The sequence below is a fragment of the Gymnodraco acuticeps genome, unplaced genomic scaffold (assembly GCF_902827175.1).
Source record: "Gymnodraco acuticeps unplaced genomic scaffold, fGymAcu1.1, whole genome shotgun sequence".
Lineage (NCBI taxonomy): Eukaryota > Metazoa > Chordata > Actinopteri > Perciformes > Bathydraconidae > Gymnodraco > Gymnodraco acuticeps.
The window spans coordinates 141,237-155,324 of NW_022990701.1; the positions used below are offsets into that span (position 1 = coordinate 141,237).

Here is a 14,088-nt window from a genome sequence, read left to right on the forward strand (position 1 = left end):
TATGAAATGCTTTGATAATAAATACATTAAAAATTGTCCCTGTGGAAGCCATGCGCTGTAAAAAGCACGACCAATCATCTGAGCCGGCCCGGCTAAAGTAACTGGATGGCCTACCTGCCTGTCAGCCTTCCATCTGTGCACAAACTTATCTCGTGCCCTCATTGGTCATGTGCGCGTTCGTGTGTGTTGGAGGAGGGGCTCTGTAAGGAAGTCTGAAGGTTTCTCCATTCCTTTAAGGATCTGAATACTTCTTTAGCCGCTGGAGTATGTCGTCCTCATAAATCCAGTCGGCCTGTCAGGCTGAATTCATCAGTACAACATTTTTTGGCTATCAGAGTGACGACCATGACACCTTTCTTTTTACACTCCAAGAATAAATGGACAAGAAGGAAAATGTGCTGACTTTTAAATGTCATACATTACATTTTTTCTTTACTTTGAAATATCACACTTAAATGTTTAAATGGCCAGTTTCACAAATACTCACAAGACACAAATAAATATACAATAATACACAGAAAAAAAGAAATACATACAAAAATGGTCTCAATCATCAAATAAATGCACAGGTTAAAAAGGAAACATTTATTATAAAAAGATAATATTTATAATTTATTGGATGAGAAATTAACCTGCATTTTAATTATGATGTTTTTATTTTAACACATTTTGATTTATTTATTGAGTCATTTCGTATCTGTACTTCTCCGTACAACACGAGTCAAACTCAAGGCCCGGGGGCCAAATCAGGCCCTTGGTGGATTTAATTTCGGCCCGCAGGGATAATTTCTAATTACCTTTTGGCCCTCTGTGTATTTGAGTTTGACACTCCTGCCGTACAACACACAGAAGATTTAAAGACAGAACACATTGTTATTTGTTTAGTTTTTAATTGTTTGTGTCACAAGCCATTGAGGACCAAAAATACAGTACTAACAGTGTCGTGTTGGAAAGTCCACATTTAGGTCCCGGATACAACGATTGTATTTGAAAAGGGCAGTGAAACCAAAAACAGGGGAAAAAAACGAACACACTGTGATTACATGTGTAACAGATGAGGTTTGTATGGAGGACGAGTCAGAAAGATAGTTTACATAACATTTGAAGCTGTGTTGGAGGAAAATAACTGAAGGTTACAAATGTCACAGGTAGAAGAATGACGATAGATATGAGCGTTGCATTTCTCACAGAACTAAAGATCAACAGTGGACAGAACAGTGGATCTCTAACCCTTCACCCCGGACACTTATCCCCTCACATCAGCCAGGACAACCTACAGCTTAGACTCCTGAACTCCGCAGGGTGCGAGTGATATTTCTGAGTGGAGGAGCGAAGTTAAGCAAACATTCACTTAGGTCGAACATGGCTCTCAGCTGAACATCTCTTAGCGTTGCATTAAGTGTGCTTACTCTTTCTGAGTGACACATCAAATGAAGATGACAAGTTTACAACCAACAAAGAAGATGAAACTGAAGCAAAGGTCCTGCGTTTGTGACTGATATGACGAGTTATTACGTTGTACGGCTGTACATAAATATAATTATTTACAAAACATAAACTTTACATTTCTGTACCTTGAACACATCTTAGTGCCCTTAAAATACCGTTTCTTAATAGAAATATTAACACTTATACAAGCTTGGTAACAAGAATATCTTATATGCGCCATGGAAATGCTGATCATATAAATAGCATTAAGCACAAACTAGATCACAGAACATTCTGGGTTCATTTCTCTCAACGATTGTGCAATTAGAGAACATTTAAGAACGGACGTATTCAAGACCTACCCTCTGACTTATTTTGGTCGTGGATGCTTTTTGTCCAGTTGCTTCGGAAGTCGTGACCTTTCTATGTACATTTAAGTACATTTGGATATAAAAAGGGCTAAATTAAATCAGATCAATTGACAAATTAATTAGGGATGCACGATATAAATCAGGCCGATAATCCCCTAATGACGGGAAATGTATATTGTTATGTTTCATTCTGTAAATAAAATGATGGCTGATAAATGATTAGCCAATAAGACAAAGCTATATAGAGTGCCACGTCCTAAAACCCGGAAGTAAACTCCTTCCGGTTCCTTCGACAAAAACCAATACGATTTCTCCATAGGATTTTGGAAAATAGCTGGAAATAAGGTCTGTGGTTGAAACACATTTAAGAGACGGATCAGGTTTTGTTCAGCCGGATAATATCCACATGTCTACCCTACTTTTATAATTTTCGAATCATAAATCTAATCGATCATAAATCCATCGATTAGATTTATGATTTGAACATTTTAAAAGTAGGGTAGACACGTCTCTTCAATTTGTGTCAACCACAGACCTTATTTCGAGCTATTTTCCAAAATCCTATGGAGAAATTGCATTGCTTTTTGTCGAAGGAACCGGAAGTGGTAAAATGCTAACTTCCGGGTTTTAGGCACTCTATTGCTTTGACAGACTTCACAAGTGCAGCATGTACACACTCTGACACTGTGTGTTTGAGATCGGCCAATCAACAGAGGGGAGAAGCGCAGAATGCTGAATAGAGAAAATAGAAACATTGGGACTAAAGAGATAAACATGTTGTTTGGACGGTTTTCAGAGGAAGACAAGTTATTAATGTATTTTACTAGAAAAAAAGAGTGGTGGTTGTTTTTTGTTTGTCAACAACTATGATCTGATAGATAAGATCTATCATCATTAATTAAATGATCTATTTTTGCTTAGCCTCTCTTATCCTCAGGTGTGCAAAACCTGCTTTTTTTACAATACCAGAAATATTGCTTGGGTTATGAGCATTTGCGGTGAGAAGCAGGTATTTATCGGTTATTGATAAACGATCCATATCATGCATCCCTAAAATGCAGTTCCATTATTGTATTTTCCTTATCTGTGCATGTAGTCCAATCCCTTCACACTGAGAAACAGAAAGACTGCTGGCTTTAAAAACAGCTGGTACAATCAGAAGCACTTTTTTTTGTTTAAATTGCAAATTAACTGTGAAAATAAAAAGTGCAAACTTGGGCATTATAGCTAAAACAATTTAAAAGACTGACAGGATAGCAGTCTTCAAATCTCAGGTAATTCAGATCAGGCGAAATAAATACAGGAGACGGCTGTCAGGTCATCGGGAACTCCTGTCTGCCACTCAAACTCTTCTTAGCTTTCAGCGTCTATAAGGTCATTGGCCTGCGTGAGATAAAACCTTTTATAAAGAGGATGTTTTTCATTTAGTGCACTTCATGAATACTGCCTCTAAGGACAGGAGGCTCACATCATGCTACTCTAAATAATATTAAGTTACCCTATTGTATACATTTTTTAGGGCAAACCACACTTTTTATAATATTTCCACAAGGGTACTGTTGTTGGATTGTATTGCACACATTGACCAGATCCGCAGACCCCAACCTGACTACGCCCAGCGCCCGCTGGACACCACGCTCCGGCTGAAGGAGAAGCTGGGGCCCGAGCTCTTGTGCCGCCCCCAGGCTCCGAAGGGCACCACGATGACCGTGCTGTTGTCCTCTGAGCCGTACTGCAGGGCCTGTGAGAGAAGAGGACCATCATGTAAATAAAAACATTAACAAATCGTACAAAAGTCTGCCGTCTAGTATTTGCACATACATTTTGGAGCAATTGTCTGAGACCAAAGACGACCTCCAGCAGGTCCATAAAGCATGGATTGTCACGGACATGTTTTACTGTATTCATTAGGGCTCATTTAAAAAAGGCCCCTACACACCAATCTGACACCAAAGAACACGTCCCGACGGACCCGACTGTTGTGTCGCCTCACGTCTCCTGCGTCTTGGCCAACAGTCGCACTGGAACACACCGCAAAGACTTCCAGCCGACGGCCAAGTAGCACGTGTGAAACTGCGCATTGTGTGAGTGGCAATAACTCTCCTTACCAGCAGTTGGCGGGGGTAGTGTGTATTCGTCATTCAAAAGAGGCAACAACCGGAAGACAGACTATACACCGAGAGAAGAAGAACAGACTGCGTGATATAAACAAAACAACAAATAGCGTGTGCGTTCCCTTTTCACTCTACAGCGAGAAGCTCACGGGGCTTTCCCGAACCTGTGTCGAGAGCTGGAGTTAAAGGAAATCTCAGATTTGCCTTCTTAATCGTTTGTTTGGGTCCCCGTTTCGCTTCTCATGCACTGATTCGCTAAGCTGAACAGCCGCCAATCAGAGTGATTTCTTTAGCCGACGGCCTTTGGCCGACAGCCTACCGATTCAACATGTCGAATCGGCGGCGGAAGGTGTCGGCACGGCCGAAAAGACACGACGGGGCGGGACACACCAATCTGAGTAAATCGGCCTAAAGTGTAAGAACCAGAGGTCGCGTTAACCGAATATATTCCGTCTATGACGGAATTCTTTTGACAATGACGGAAAAATCTGAAAGCAGTCCGTCATTTTGACGGATTAGAACAAACTCAGAACAGCCCCAAAGTTTTCCCCGCAGCAGAGCTCCGGTGTTTATGCCCTTATGTCGTTTCCAGACCTAACTGCTGTACAAATCATTGAAATGTCAGGGGAGTTTATGCTTTACGCTGTGGCGCGCTCCCGCGAGGTGGGCATGCACAACACGGCATAACACCGGCGCTAATATTTCATGAGGCCCCCCCCCCCCCAGGGGAGATGCTGGTGCGGAGACGATTCACAATCAGGCCAGCTGTCGAGAAGACCCTCTCAGCTGGAATGGAGGTTGCGGGTTATAGCAAGGTATAGCATGTATATATAAGTTTAATTTGGCATAGTTTTGAGCTCTACACCGCACTCACTAACCTGGTCAAAATATTTCCACACATTACTCCTTTTTGACGCCATGTCTGTTGTGTAGGACTCTTCTTGGAGTGTAAATAATTACCGGACTATGACTGGTAAAATATGTTGAATACCGGCAAAACTAAATCTCTCCTATCAAAATGTCTATGTACTTTGCCGCCACACACGGTTGCCAAGCAGCGAGTGTTGACAGGGGGCGGGGGAGCACGCTCATGAACTGTTAGCGCTGGAACCTCACAACGGCTGCGGAGCGCATTTTTGCCGCATTTGGGCCTAAGATGAGGTTTGAGTCTGCGTGAGCTGCGTGTAGGGAGGGGCAGCAGCCATATCATTGGCTAGAACTAGCTAGATCTGATGGATTTGGACATAAACGCGAGTGAAGTATAACCGGACGCGAGAGGGAGAGATCAGCACCTGCAGCTCTGCCCGCTGTGAGGGACCGGTGAGTGGAGCAAAACACACCTTTAGACCTAACACACGTAGCTATGGTACTGTCATATACATTGAATTATTCAATTTGATAGTATGTAATCAACTTAGGCACCCCTCCCAAAAACAAACAAAAAAAACCTCATATTCGAAAACCTGAATAATTTCGAATATTCGATTAACCGTTCCCATCCCTATTACATACATGGTTTGGTTTCACTCCGGATGAAGGTCTTACCTGGTCAGAGATTCTCTGAGCGGCTTCTTTGGGGTCGTGGCATTGATTGATTACGTTGCAGATCTCCTGACTGTTCATGATGAAGTTAACACCGTCTGTGGTCAGCGCCAGGAAAGAGTCGTGGGCATGGTGCAACTGAGGACAAGGCAAGCTATATTTAGAAAGATGTCTAACTTTGACTTATAAGGAATAAGAAAAACACATTGAAGGTATAATACATTTATTCAAAAGAGAACCAAGATAAAATCCTTAAATAACATCCTATATATAATAACCAATTTTACAGACTCCTTATTGACAAGTTGAGGTAATTTGTTTTGTTATAAATCCGTATGTATTTAAGGTTGCTTCAAATCCCTCTTTTAAAAACCTACCGTCATCCTTTTGGTTTCCGGCTCAGCAATGACCCCGGTGTTCTTCAGGTCAAAGTCTCCGATGCTGCGCGTCATGGCCAGCCTGCCGTTAACGTTCGACTGTCCCAGACTATTCCAGGTGATAAAACCTCCACTTTTCTTTATCCTAGAGGAAGAGGCGCACACAGAAAAGTACATGATTGACAGAGATGTAGTATTAAAAAGATAAACAGATGCTTTTCATTAAACAGTTACATCTCCATAACACCAGAGACAGTTTAAAAAAACAAATAAAACAGATATACTGGGTTGTACTAAAAGGGAGTATGCAGATCCACAAATAACAAGGATTAAGAACTTTAGAAAGCCTAAATACTTCATATTGGGTTTTAAGTTGGACAGTTTAGTATGCCCCTACACCAGGGGTGCCCACACTTTTTGGGCTGGTGAGCTACTTTTGAAATGACCAGCTCACCGAGGTCTACCAACCAAAAATAAAATCCCAAATTGCAAGGGTTGCTGAATAACACGTTTTATTTATACATGGGATAACTACAATAGGGCTGCAACAAACGACTAATTTGATAATCGATTAATCTATCGATTAATGAAACGACTAATCGACTATTCGGACTATTACTGTATGCCTTGCACAATTTCTCAAACGCTCTTATTTAGCCATCAACTTTTAGATGTAGCTTGAGGTTGTTTTAGGCATGTGGAAACTAACAATGAAGACAATAAAGATGAATACTTGATTCAAAAATACATATATTATTAAATTAACAAATTGTTTACAAAATTAACATTGCTTTTTATTTAAATAAAATAAATAATATTTCGCATCAAAAGAAACAACAATGTTTTAACAAATCGTATTAAATAATGTGATGACTGAACTGTGAACAGAATAGCTGAAACTTTAACAAAATAAAGAGTAACTCAGTTTCCTCTAATCATTAACCCATGTTTGTATCATTGAGTTAACTCCGTGTGTTGCTGCTAGCATACATAACACCTGACGTGGAAACGTTACTCGTGGATGGGGATAGAGAGCTACTAGAAAGACGGTCGAGCCCGGTGCATTCCTCCGTCTGAATGTGGAGCACTTTTGATAAATGTTTGACACATTGCTCGTGTTACCGCCCTTACATGCTGAACTCTCTTGGCAAGGAGCATTGTCCACTTCAAGACGGGTAACATGTAACCACACCTTGGAGCGCTTCTCTCCGCCATCTCCTCCGTGTGTTGCTGCATGAAGCAGCTGCGTGTGTGTAAACTGCCCCGCCCCCTCGCACACAGACGGGGGAGAGAGATCTCGTCTGGATTGGAAAGGTCGAAAATACACCGACCATAGACGCATTTGTTTGTGTTTTTGCATGTTAGAAACGAGTTGGCGACACTAAGACTGCGAGATAATGTTTGTGTAGCAATAATACATGACCTTTCTCTTTCTCAACTCGCTACTCGGAGGGAAGTCGCTGTCATATGCCTTGTGAACACTCCGATAATGCCTCTCCACGTTACCTTTCTTTGGCAGAGCGACGCTTGCTTTACAAATAAGACAAATAACCTTTGAATGTGACAAAATATTCTTCCTCCCATTCTGGGTGGAAGTGGTATGTCTTTAGCTTTTTGCTCGGTCCCGCACTCATTTGGTTGTTTGTCTCTTGTTAGTCTCTTTAACTTCATTTGAGTTTTCCCGGGACTTGACTGATTTTGTATCGCTTTGCATTCTGGGTTAACAGACTGGAAAGCGATAGGTCGCTTTTTCTGTCAATCAAGTAAACTCCTGAATTAAGTGGCAGGGAGGCCAAGAGAGGAGGGATCAAAACCTGTTTTGTCTATTTTAACGGAACAGGATCTTTTTTTTTATGAATGACTCGCGATCTACCAGCATTGCCCCGGTCGACGTACTGGGCACCTCTGCCCTACACACACCACACCACAGACTATATCACCCCTTGCTGCTAAATACCAACAAACTATGTGCAATATATATAGATGCCGTTAATAACTGTAAAATATACCTGGCTGCTAAATCCTTAGAACTGTTACAGGGTGTGTATTTTTTTAAATTATGTAACTTTGAATTTTTTATTATATCATAATTTAGTACTTTTTTTTTTAATGCATGTCAAATATTTAACATATGTAACATTAAGCTGTCTGTGGCTCTTTTTCCTGCTGTAACTACGTACATTTCCCCTCCGTGGGACTAATAAAGGTATTCTGATTCTGATCTACTTCTAATTCCTGGATTGTATCACAGATAAAAGTTTATTTATTCCCATTTCAAGATCAATTATGGCAAAAACGTTTTCTTGAAATCCCTGCACACAGTTGTTTTCATTTATACTGGCTGATCCTGCAATCTACTTTAAATCGGTAGTTATTTAGAAATGATGTGAGGTAAGGATACGTTTGATATAGAATAGAATTGGGAGGGATGAAACCCTCTTTAATGGTCACACATGCAGAGCACACAGTGAAATGTGTTCTCTGCATGTAACCCATCCTTATACCAGGAGCAGTGGGCAGCTATCGTACAGCGCCCGGGCCCGTACATATGCCTATACCGCTGATAAATGTCCCCTTAAATGAGAAACTTTGCAGTGCTGACAAGCTCTCCTCACCTCTCTTTCTCGTCCTTCCTCTCAGGAGTGTGGTCGACAGTGAGTTTAACGGCCTTGCCCTTGCGGCACAGCATGGCGCGGCTGTCACCCACACTGCCCACCACCAGCTCGATGCCGTCCCTCAGCAGGGCCACGGTGGAGGTGGTGCCTGCATTCACTACAGAGACAAGAAAGGTCACATTAGAGGTGGAACGTGCCATAAAAAATAAAATGGTAAACACAAAAAAGGCACTGTTCACATTGGTCACATCAATCATCACATCATCACATCCACACATTAAAACATGAACACATGAGTGGGGAGTCATATAGAAGGCTGGAGATTACACAGTAAACAAAAGAGGGGGCAGTCGCACATGCAGGTCGAACTGTTTCAGCGCAGAGTTCAGGTCCACAGCTAACTCCACAGCAGTTATTGCTAAAATGAGCTAAAGATATGACACTTATCAGTGTATAGTACACATACAAGATCCTTTTTATACTTCCTCAGGTGAGGGTTTACATGCATTTATTTAGAGTTCCAAATGAAAAAAAAAACGTATTTGTCATAAGAAAATTGATATCAAATATAAATACTTGGTAATGGTAATTTGTAATACTTATTTTTAAAGCAGGCAAACGGTAAGATGTGACTTCAAAATGTGTCTTAAAAGCAACACGGTTACATCCGATGTAATGCGTTTACTACACTTAAACATGCATTTCTTAAGTTACGACAAATGAGAATGAACCGCATTAAATGTCATGATTTAGGTCTGCATTTGACCTTTTCTCTCCAAATTGACAAATGAGGTCACTAGCTAGAGATTTATAGCCATTTGATATTCTGTTTTAAACGTATATGCATTTTAAACATGCTGCATCTCATGGACCAGACGTGTCATTGACAACACACAGTACACCTCATACAACTGGTCCAGCATTGTCTCACAAGAAGCTTTGCATACACTTGGTGAGAGAAGAAAATGAAGAGAGAGAGCGGAGTGAGAGAAAGATGGGGAACCTTCCAGTAGTCCAGGATTTAGGACCCGCTGGACTCTCCTTCAATATCTAGCCTCTCGCCATCCACATTGGTGCCAAGGGCCTCCAGCTCTTAGCTGGGTCAGCAGCTGCCGTAGATAACATGCACACACACAGGCATATTGGGACATTTCACACAGCGTGGCCGATGTTTGGCCACATTACACGTATACTAGCTTTTATAAAATAACATAACCGTAAGCAGATATAATGCCATTTAAGAAAATGTAAGCCGATTTTTAAATGTTCTATATGACAAGGGCAAACATGTAGACCACATGATCATGAAGACAAATATTTAGCTTTCAGGGATGCTTTACGTACCCATCATTAATTTCACTACCTGTGCTAAACAGTATACTTTGCAGATTGATAGATAGTTGACAAATTATAGGAAAAACAACAACAAGTGTCTTTGTTAAGTGTTGACAAACCACAGGACTTTAAAAAAGCTTCAGGGTTTGTTGGAGTAAATATTAACCAAAGTAGAGACCTTTAATGAAAGAAGTTATTATATCGCTTGCTGTTTCTGGTGGAACACACTGTCTTATACACTAATCCACAATAACACAGGCTTTAACTTTAACATTACCTATGTCTATCCACACAGTACATTTTGCTGTATGATGTCCTTTTGTTGTTCTGTTGTTTATGTTTTGATGTCTTGTGGAACCTACTGCTGCAGGTCTCCCTTGAAAAAGAGATCATTGATCTCAATGGGATTCTACCTGGATAAATAAAGGTTTTGAATTGAATTGACAGTAGCTTAGGTTTTTCCTTTAATTTGTTCCTTTCTGTATGCGTAGATGAATAGTGAAGCACTAGTGTTGGCTGTACTTGTAGGTGGTTTATTGTTCATATGTTATTCAGTAACTATGAGTTTAATGACAGACCTCTAACCAAAGTGCTTGGTTAATGTCAGTTGGGAATCCAAGGCTTCAAAGCCTAAGTAGGATAAATAAGTTAGGTTTTGAGGAGAGAAGAAAAAAGTGTCATAACATAAATACCACAGTGTATACATATACACAGTATAACTATGTACATGTAACATGAAGGAACCTACCACTTGGAGAGAAGTGCAAGTGCCTTGCAAGAGCTTTGTCTATTTCAAGGAAGGCCTTCGTTATAACTACTTCCAGATCAGACTCCTCTGTCACAAGGTCCCTGAAACAACAACAAAAGACTGAGGATCAGAAAATCAGCTATAACAGGTATGCCTGGGCAATCATGTGACAATGGCTGGTATGTGATAAAGCCATATTTGATGATTTGCCTACTTGATGTATTTCTCCATGTATTTTAGACAAAAATCTGCCGCTTCTGGCCCGCCATGTCCATCAAACACAGCAAAGTAGAGGATGCTGTCGGTCATTTGGGAGACCTGGTAGCGGTCTTCATTCTCCTTGCGTTGCCCGATGAGCGAGGCACAGCCTACCTTCGATAAACTGACTTTGGGAATGGGCTTGCCGTAGCGGATGCTGGAAGGCAGCAGAATTGGCTCATCGATACGATCGTCCCAGATGCCAAATGAATCCCAAGTAGTTGGGGTTCCACTGCCGTCTGAATCAAAGCGTGTGTTGCTGTACCGTTTTCCTGAAGGGGTGTAAAGCTGTCTCTGGGTGAAGTGGAGGTGGCTGTCCTGCTGGAATGGTAGTGGGAGTAGGCCCCTCTGTAAAAGACCACTACGTCCCACTTGAGGACCACTGCACCTTGCCAGGCGTATGAGACAGGCTGCTGACATCACCGTGACAGCAGAAACACTGGAGAAGCACTGGATGCAGAGAAAGAGGGATCTGCTGTCCAAACAACGGAGACGACATCCATTAGTTATATTAGATACGGAACTTTTTTAACATTACAAATGACGTTGCAGTTTTTCCAACCTCACATTACCAAAGGTCAGGATATCAAAATACTTATTACATTACATGTCATTTGTTAGACGCATACATTCAGTACTGTGGACAATCCCCTCAGGGGCAATTTGGGGTGAAGTGTGTTGCCCAGGGACACAACGACATGCTGACTGCAGTGGGACTCGAACTTGCTATCCCCTGATTCAAAGTTCAGCGGACTACCCACTGAGCCACAGCCTGCCTACCTTGTAGCTATTGCTACAAACTCATTTAAGGACTCCAGTAGATCGAAAGCTGTTAGTGGATTTCTGCCATTACACACAGACAATGGAGGAAAACAATCTCAAGATTTACTAATAGCAGAACATCAGCTGTATGTTTCACAACTTTCAAATCTCACCCCAAATAATCCTATTACACATGTATGTGTATATATATATCCTAACTTTTTTAATGCATGTAACATGTAACATTAAGCTCTCTGTGGCTCTTTTCGGCTGTTACAACGTAAATGTCCCCTCTGTGGAGCTAACAAAGGTATTCTGATCTGATGACTGTTGATATCCTATGGTTGATATTCAGGATTGAAACCAGACCTTCTTGTTTGACAACTTATCCTAATTAAAACACATAAATATTCAAAGATTCTCCGTTGTATTGCCTGCAAACAGCCCTGATGCATACAGAACATTTGAATATATTCTTGAAATACTTATATGTATGCAACAAGAGTAGACTAACTAAATGTAGCAGTATAGTTACATCAAGCTTCATTTTTTAAAGTAACGTTTATATTAACAGTAGCGGCGTAAAATAACTAAGTCGATTTTTTTCAAGCACTGTACTTAAGTACTATTTTGAAGGGACTTGTACTTTACTTGAATTATTTGCTACTTCTATCCCACTACAATTTAGAGGTACATCGTTGACTTTTATTCCACTCTATTTATTTAGTACCATAAGTTACTTTGCAATTAATCAACACTTAAATAAGACTTTAGTTACATTTGGAGTAAATTAACAAGCTACCCTGCAGTACAAAGTAAACATATATTTGCTCCACCTTTACCAGCTTCGATAAACACATTAATGCATCAATAATTATAATCAACACGTATGATATATGATTCTGAAATGGTCCAATCTGCATAATTAGCACTTTTAGTATATTTTGATGCTAATACTTTTGTACTTTGGTAACATTTGCAATGCAGTACTTTTACTTGTACCAACTGTATTCAACTCTTCAATGTCGTAAAGCTGCTTGAGCTAACGATACATCCATCCATCTTCTCCCGCTTATCCGTGGTCGGGTCGCGGGGGTAGCAGTTCCAGCAGAGAGCCCCAAACTTTCCTTTCCCTGGCCACATCAACCAGCTCTGACTGGGGGCTAACAATACATCCGATAACATAAACACAAGGACCACATAGGTGTGTCTCAATGTTAGTGTAAACATGTATAATTATAATAATCAGAAATAATATATACTAATTGCATTTGTTCTAAAGCAAATGGACACACGCTAAAGTTAGTAGGTTTCGACGGTTTCGACGCGTTAGCATCAACTAGCTGCATAACGATAGCTATATTTGGCTGACTAGCTACTAGCTAGCTAGTTGGCTATCATTGGCTACAAGTTCGCATTCCCCTCGACCTTTCAATTATGTGTTGACTAAGAACCATACCTTTAATGTTGTAGATGTATTAAAATGCTGTAGACCTCTGCTGGTTTCTTGAAAAGAACCCGCTAGTAACTGAATCAAAACAGCCGTCCTCGGTGTTTAGGATCCTCAATGTTATCAAACACGGCCTCAGATGTGACCGCGCCAATCAGAAGCCTGAACACGTATACGCCCATATCGACGCCCCACAGTGAAGATGATTGGTCGATAAGATAGTGAATGACAGCTATATGCACCAATCAGCAATCAGGGACTACTGCAGACAGAGAAGCATCGTTTACGTTAGTCATTTGAGGCGTAAATGTTTAGCACATATTAAATGTACCTCACAAAGGGAGAGTTTATCATTGACTTGCAATATGATATTAAAGAGTAGTTTTATACAAACTCCTATTTCTTTCATCTTGACATACAGTACAACAATGTATGTCAAATGTTCATCATTAAGTGTAAAGTTTAAGAACTGCAATAGCAGATTGTATTCGAGCAGAAGGTGTGAGAGCTTTACCAGTTAATGAAGTTATAGACGGACCCTTTGTGAAAATGTGCTGCTCTGAAATGTGCTGGCATTTTTATTGTTTTTATAGCATTAAGACTACATACCAAACTGCATTCTTTCTTTTTACTTGAATCATTAAGTGCAGCAGCCCTTACAAAGTTTTCACTGACACGTGTTGAACTTTGTTCCACTTGATCATATGCTGTGCAAATATTTGGGTTAAAAAAAGCAAGAAAAGCATGCTGGCTTGCATTCAGCAAAATGTGAGAGTAAGGTCACAGTCTGATATTCTCAAATGATTTTTAGATGTTTTCCAAAAATCAGGATGTAATATGTGTTAGCAGTGCTCTAAAAGTGCAGACTTTCATGGCTGCTTTCAACCTTGAAAAAACGATTATTTGTTATTTATACTTTCAGATGCAGCACTGGGAAATATTGACATCCCACCCCTCGGAAAAAATAAAAATGAAAGGACATTTCTGCTACAATTTTCTGAATATTTTACCATAGGGGTAGGAGCACAGATCTAGTCATTTTTGGGTTTACGCTTTTAAAATTGTGACCCTCCCTGCTGTATTGGGTC

At 40.5% G+C, this 14,088-nt stretch overlaps 1 protein-coding gene across 2 annotated transcripts; it reads right to left on the minus strand.

The window, feature by feature from the left end:
• Positions 1–2,715: 2,715 nt before the first annotated feature.
• On the minus strand, positions 2,716–13,147 carry ppm1k (protein phosphatase, Mg2+/Mn2+ dependent, 1K). 2 transcript variants are annotated; one of them, XM_034231526.1, is made up of 7 exons: positions 13,010–13,147; positions 10,745–11,260; positions 10,531–10,631; positions 8,448–8,604; positions 5,833–5,977; positions 5,459–5,593; positions 2,716–3,540 (listed from the first exon to the last, which is right to left on the minus strand). In XM_034231526.1, the coding sequence occupies exons 2-7, from the start codon at positions 11,206–11,208 to the stop codon at positions 3,409–3,411; spliced, it is 1,134 nt and encodes a 377-aa protein (XP_034087417.1). In that variant the 5' UTR covers positions 11,209–11,260; positions 13,010–13,147; the 3' UTR covers positions 2,716–3,408. The 2 variants fall into 2 exon arrangements, with proteins under 2 accessions (XP_034087417.1, XP_034087418.1); XM_034231527.1 differs by having other exon boundaries at positions 10,745–11,263.
• Positions 13,148–14,088: the final 941 nt, after the last annotated feature.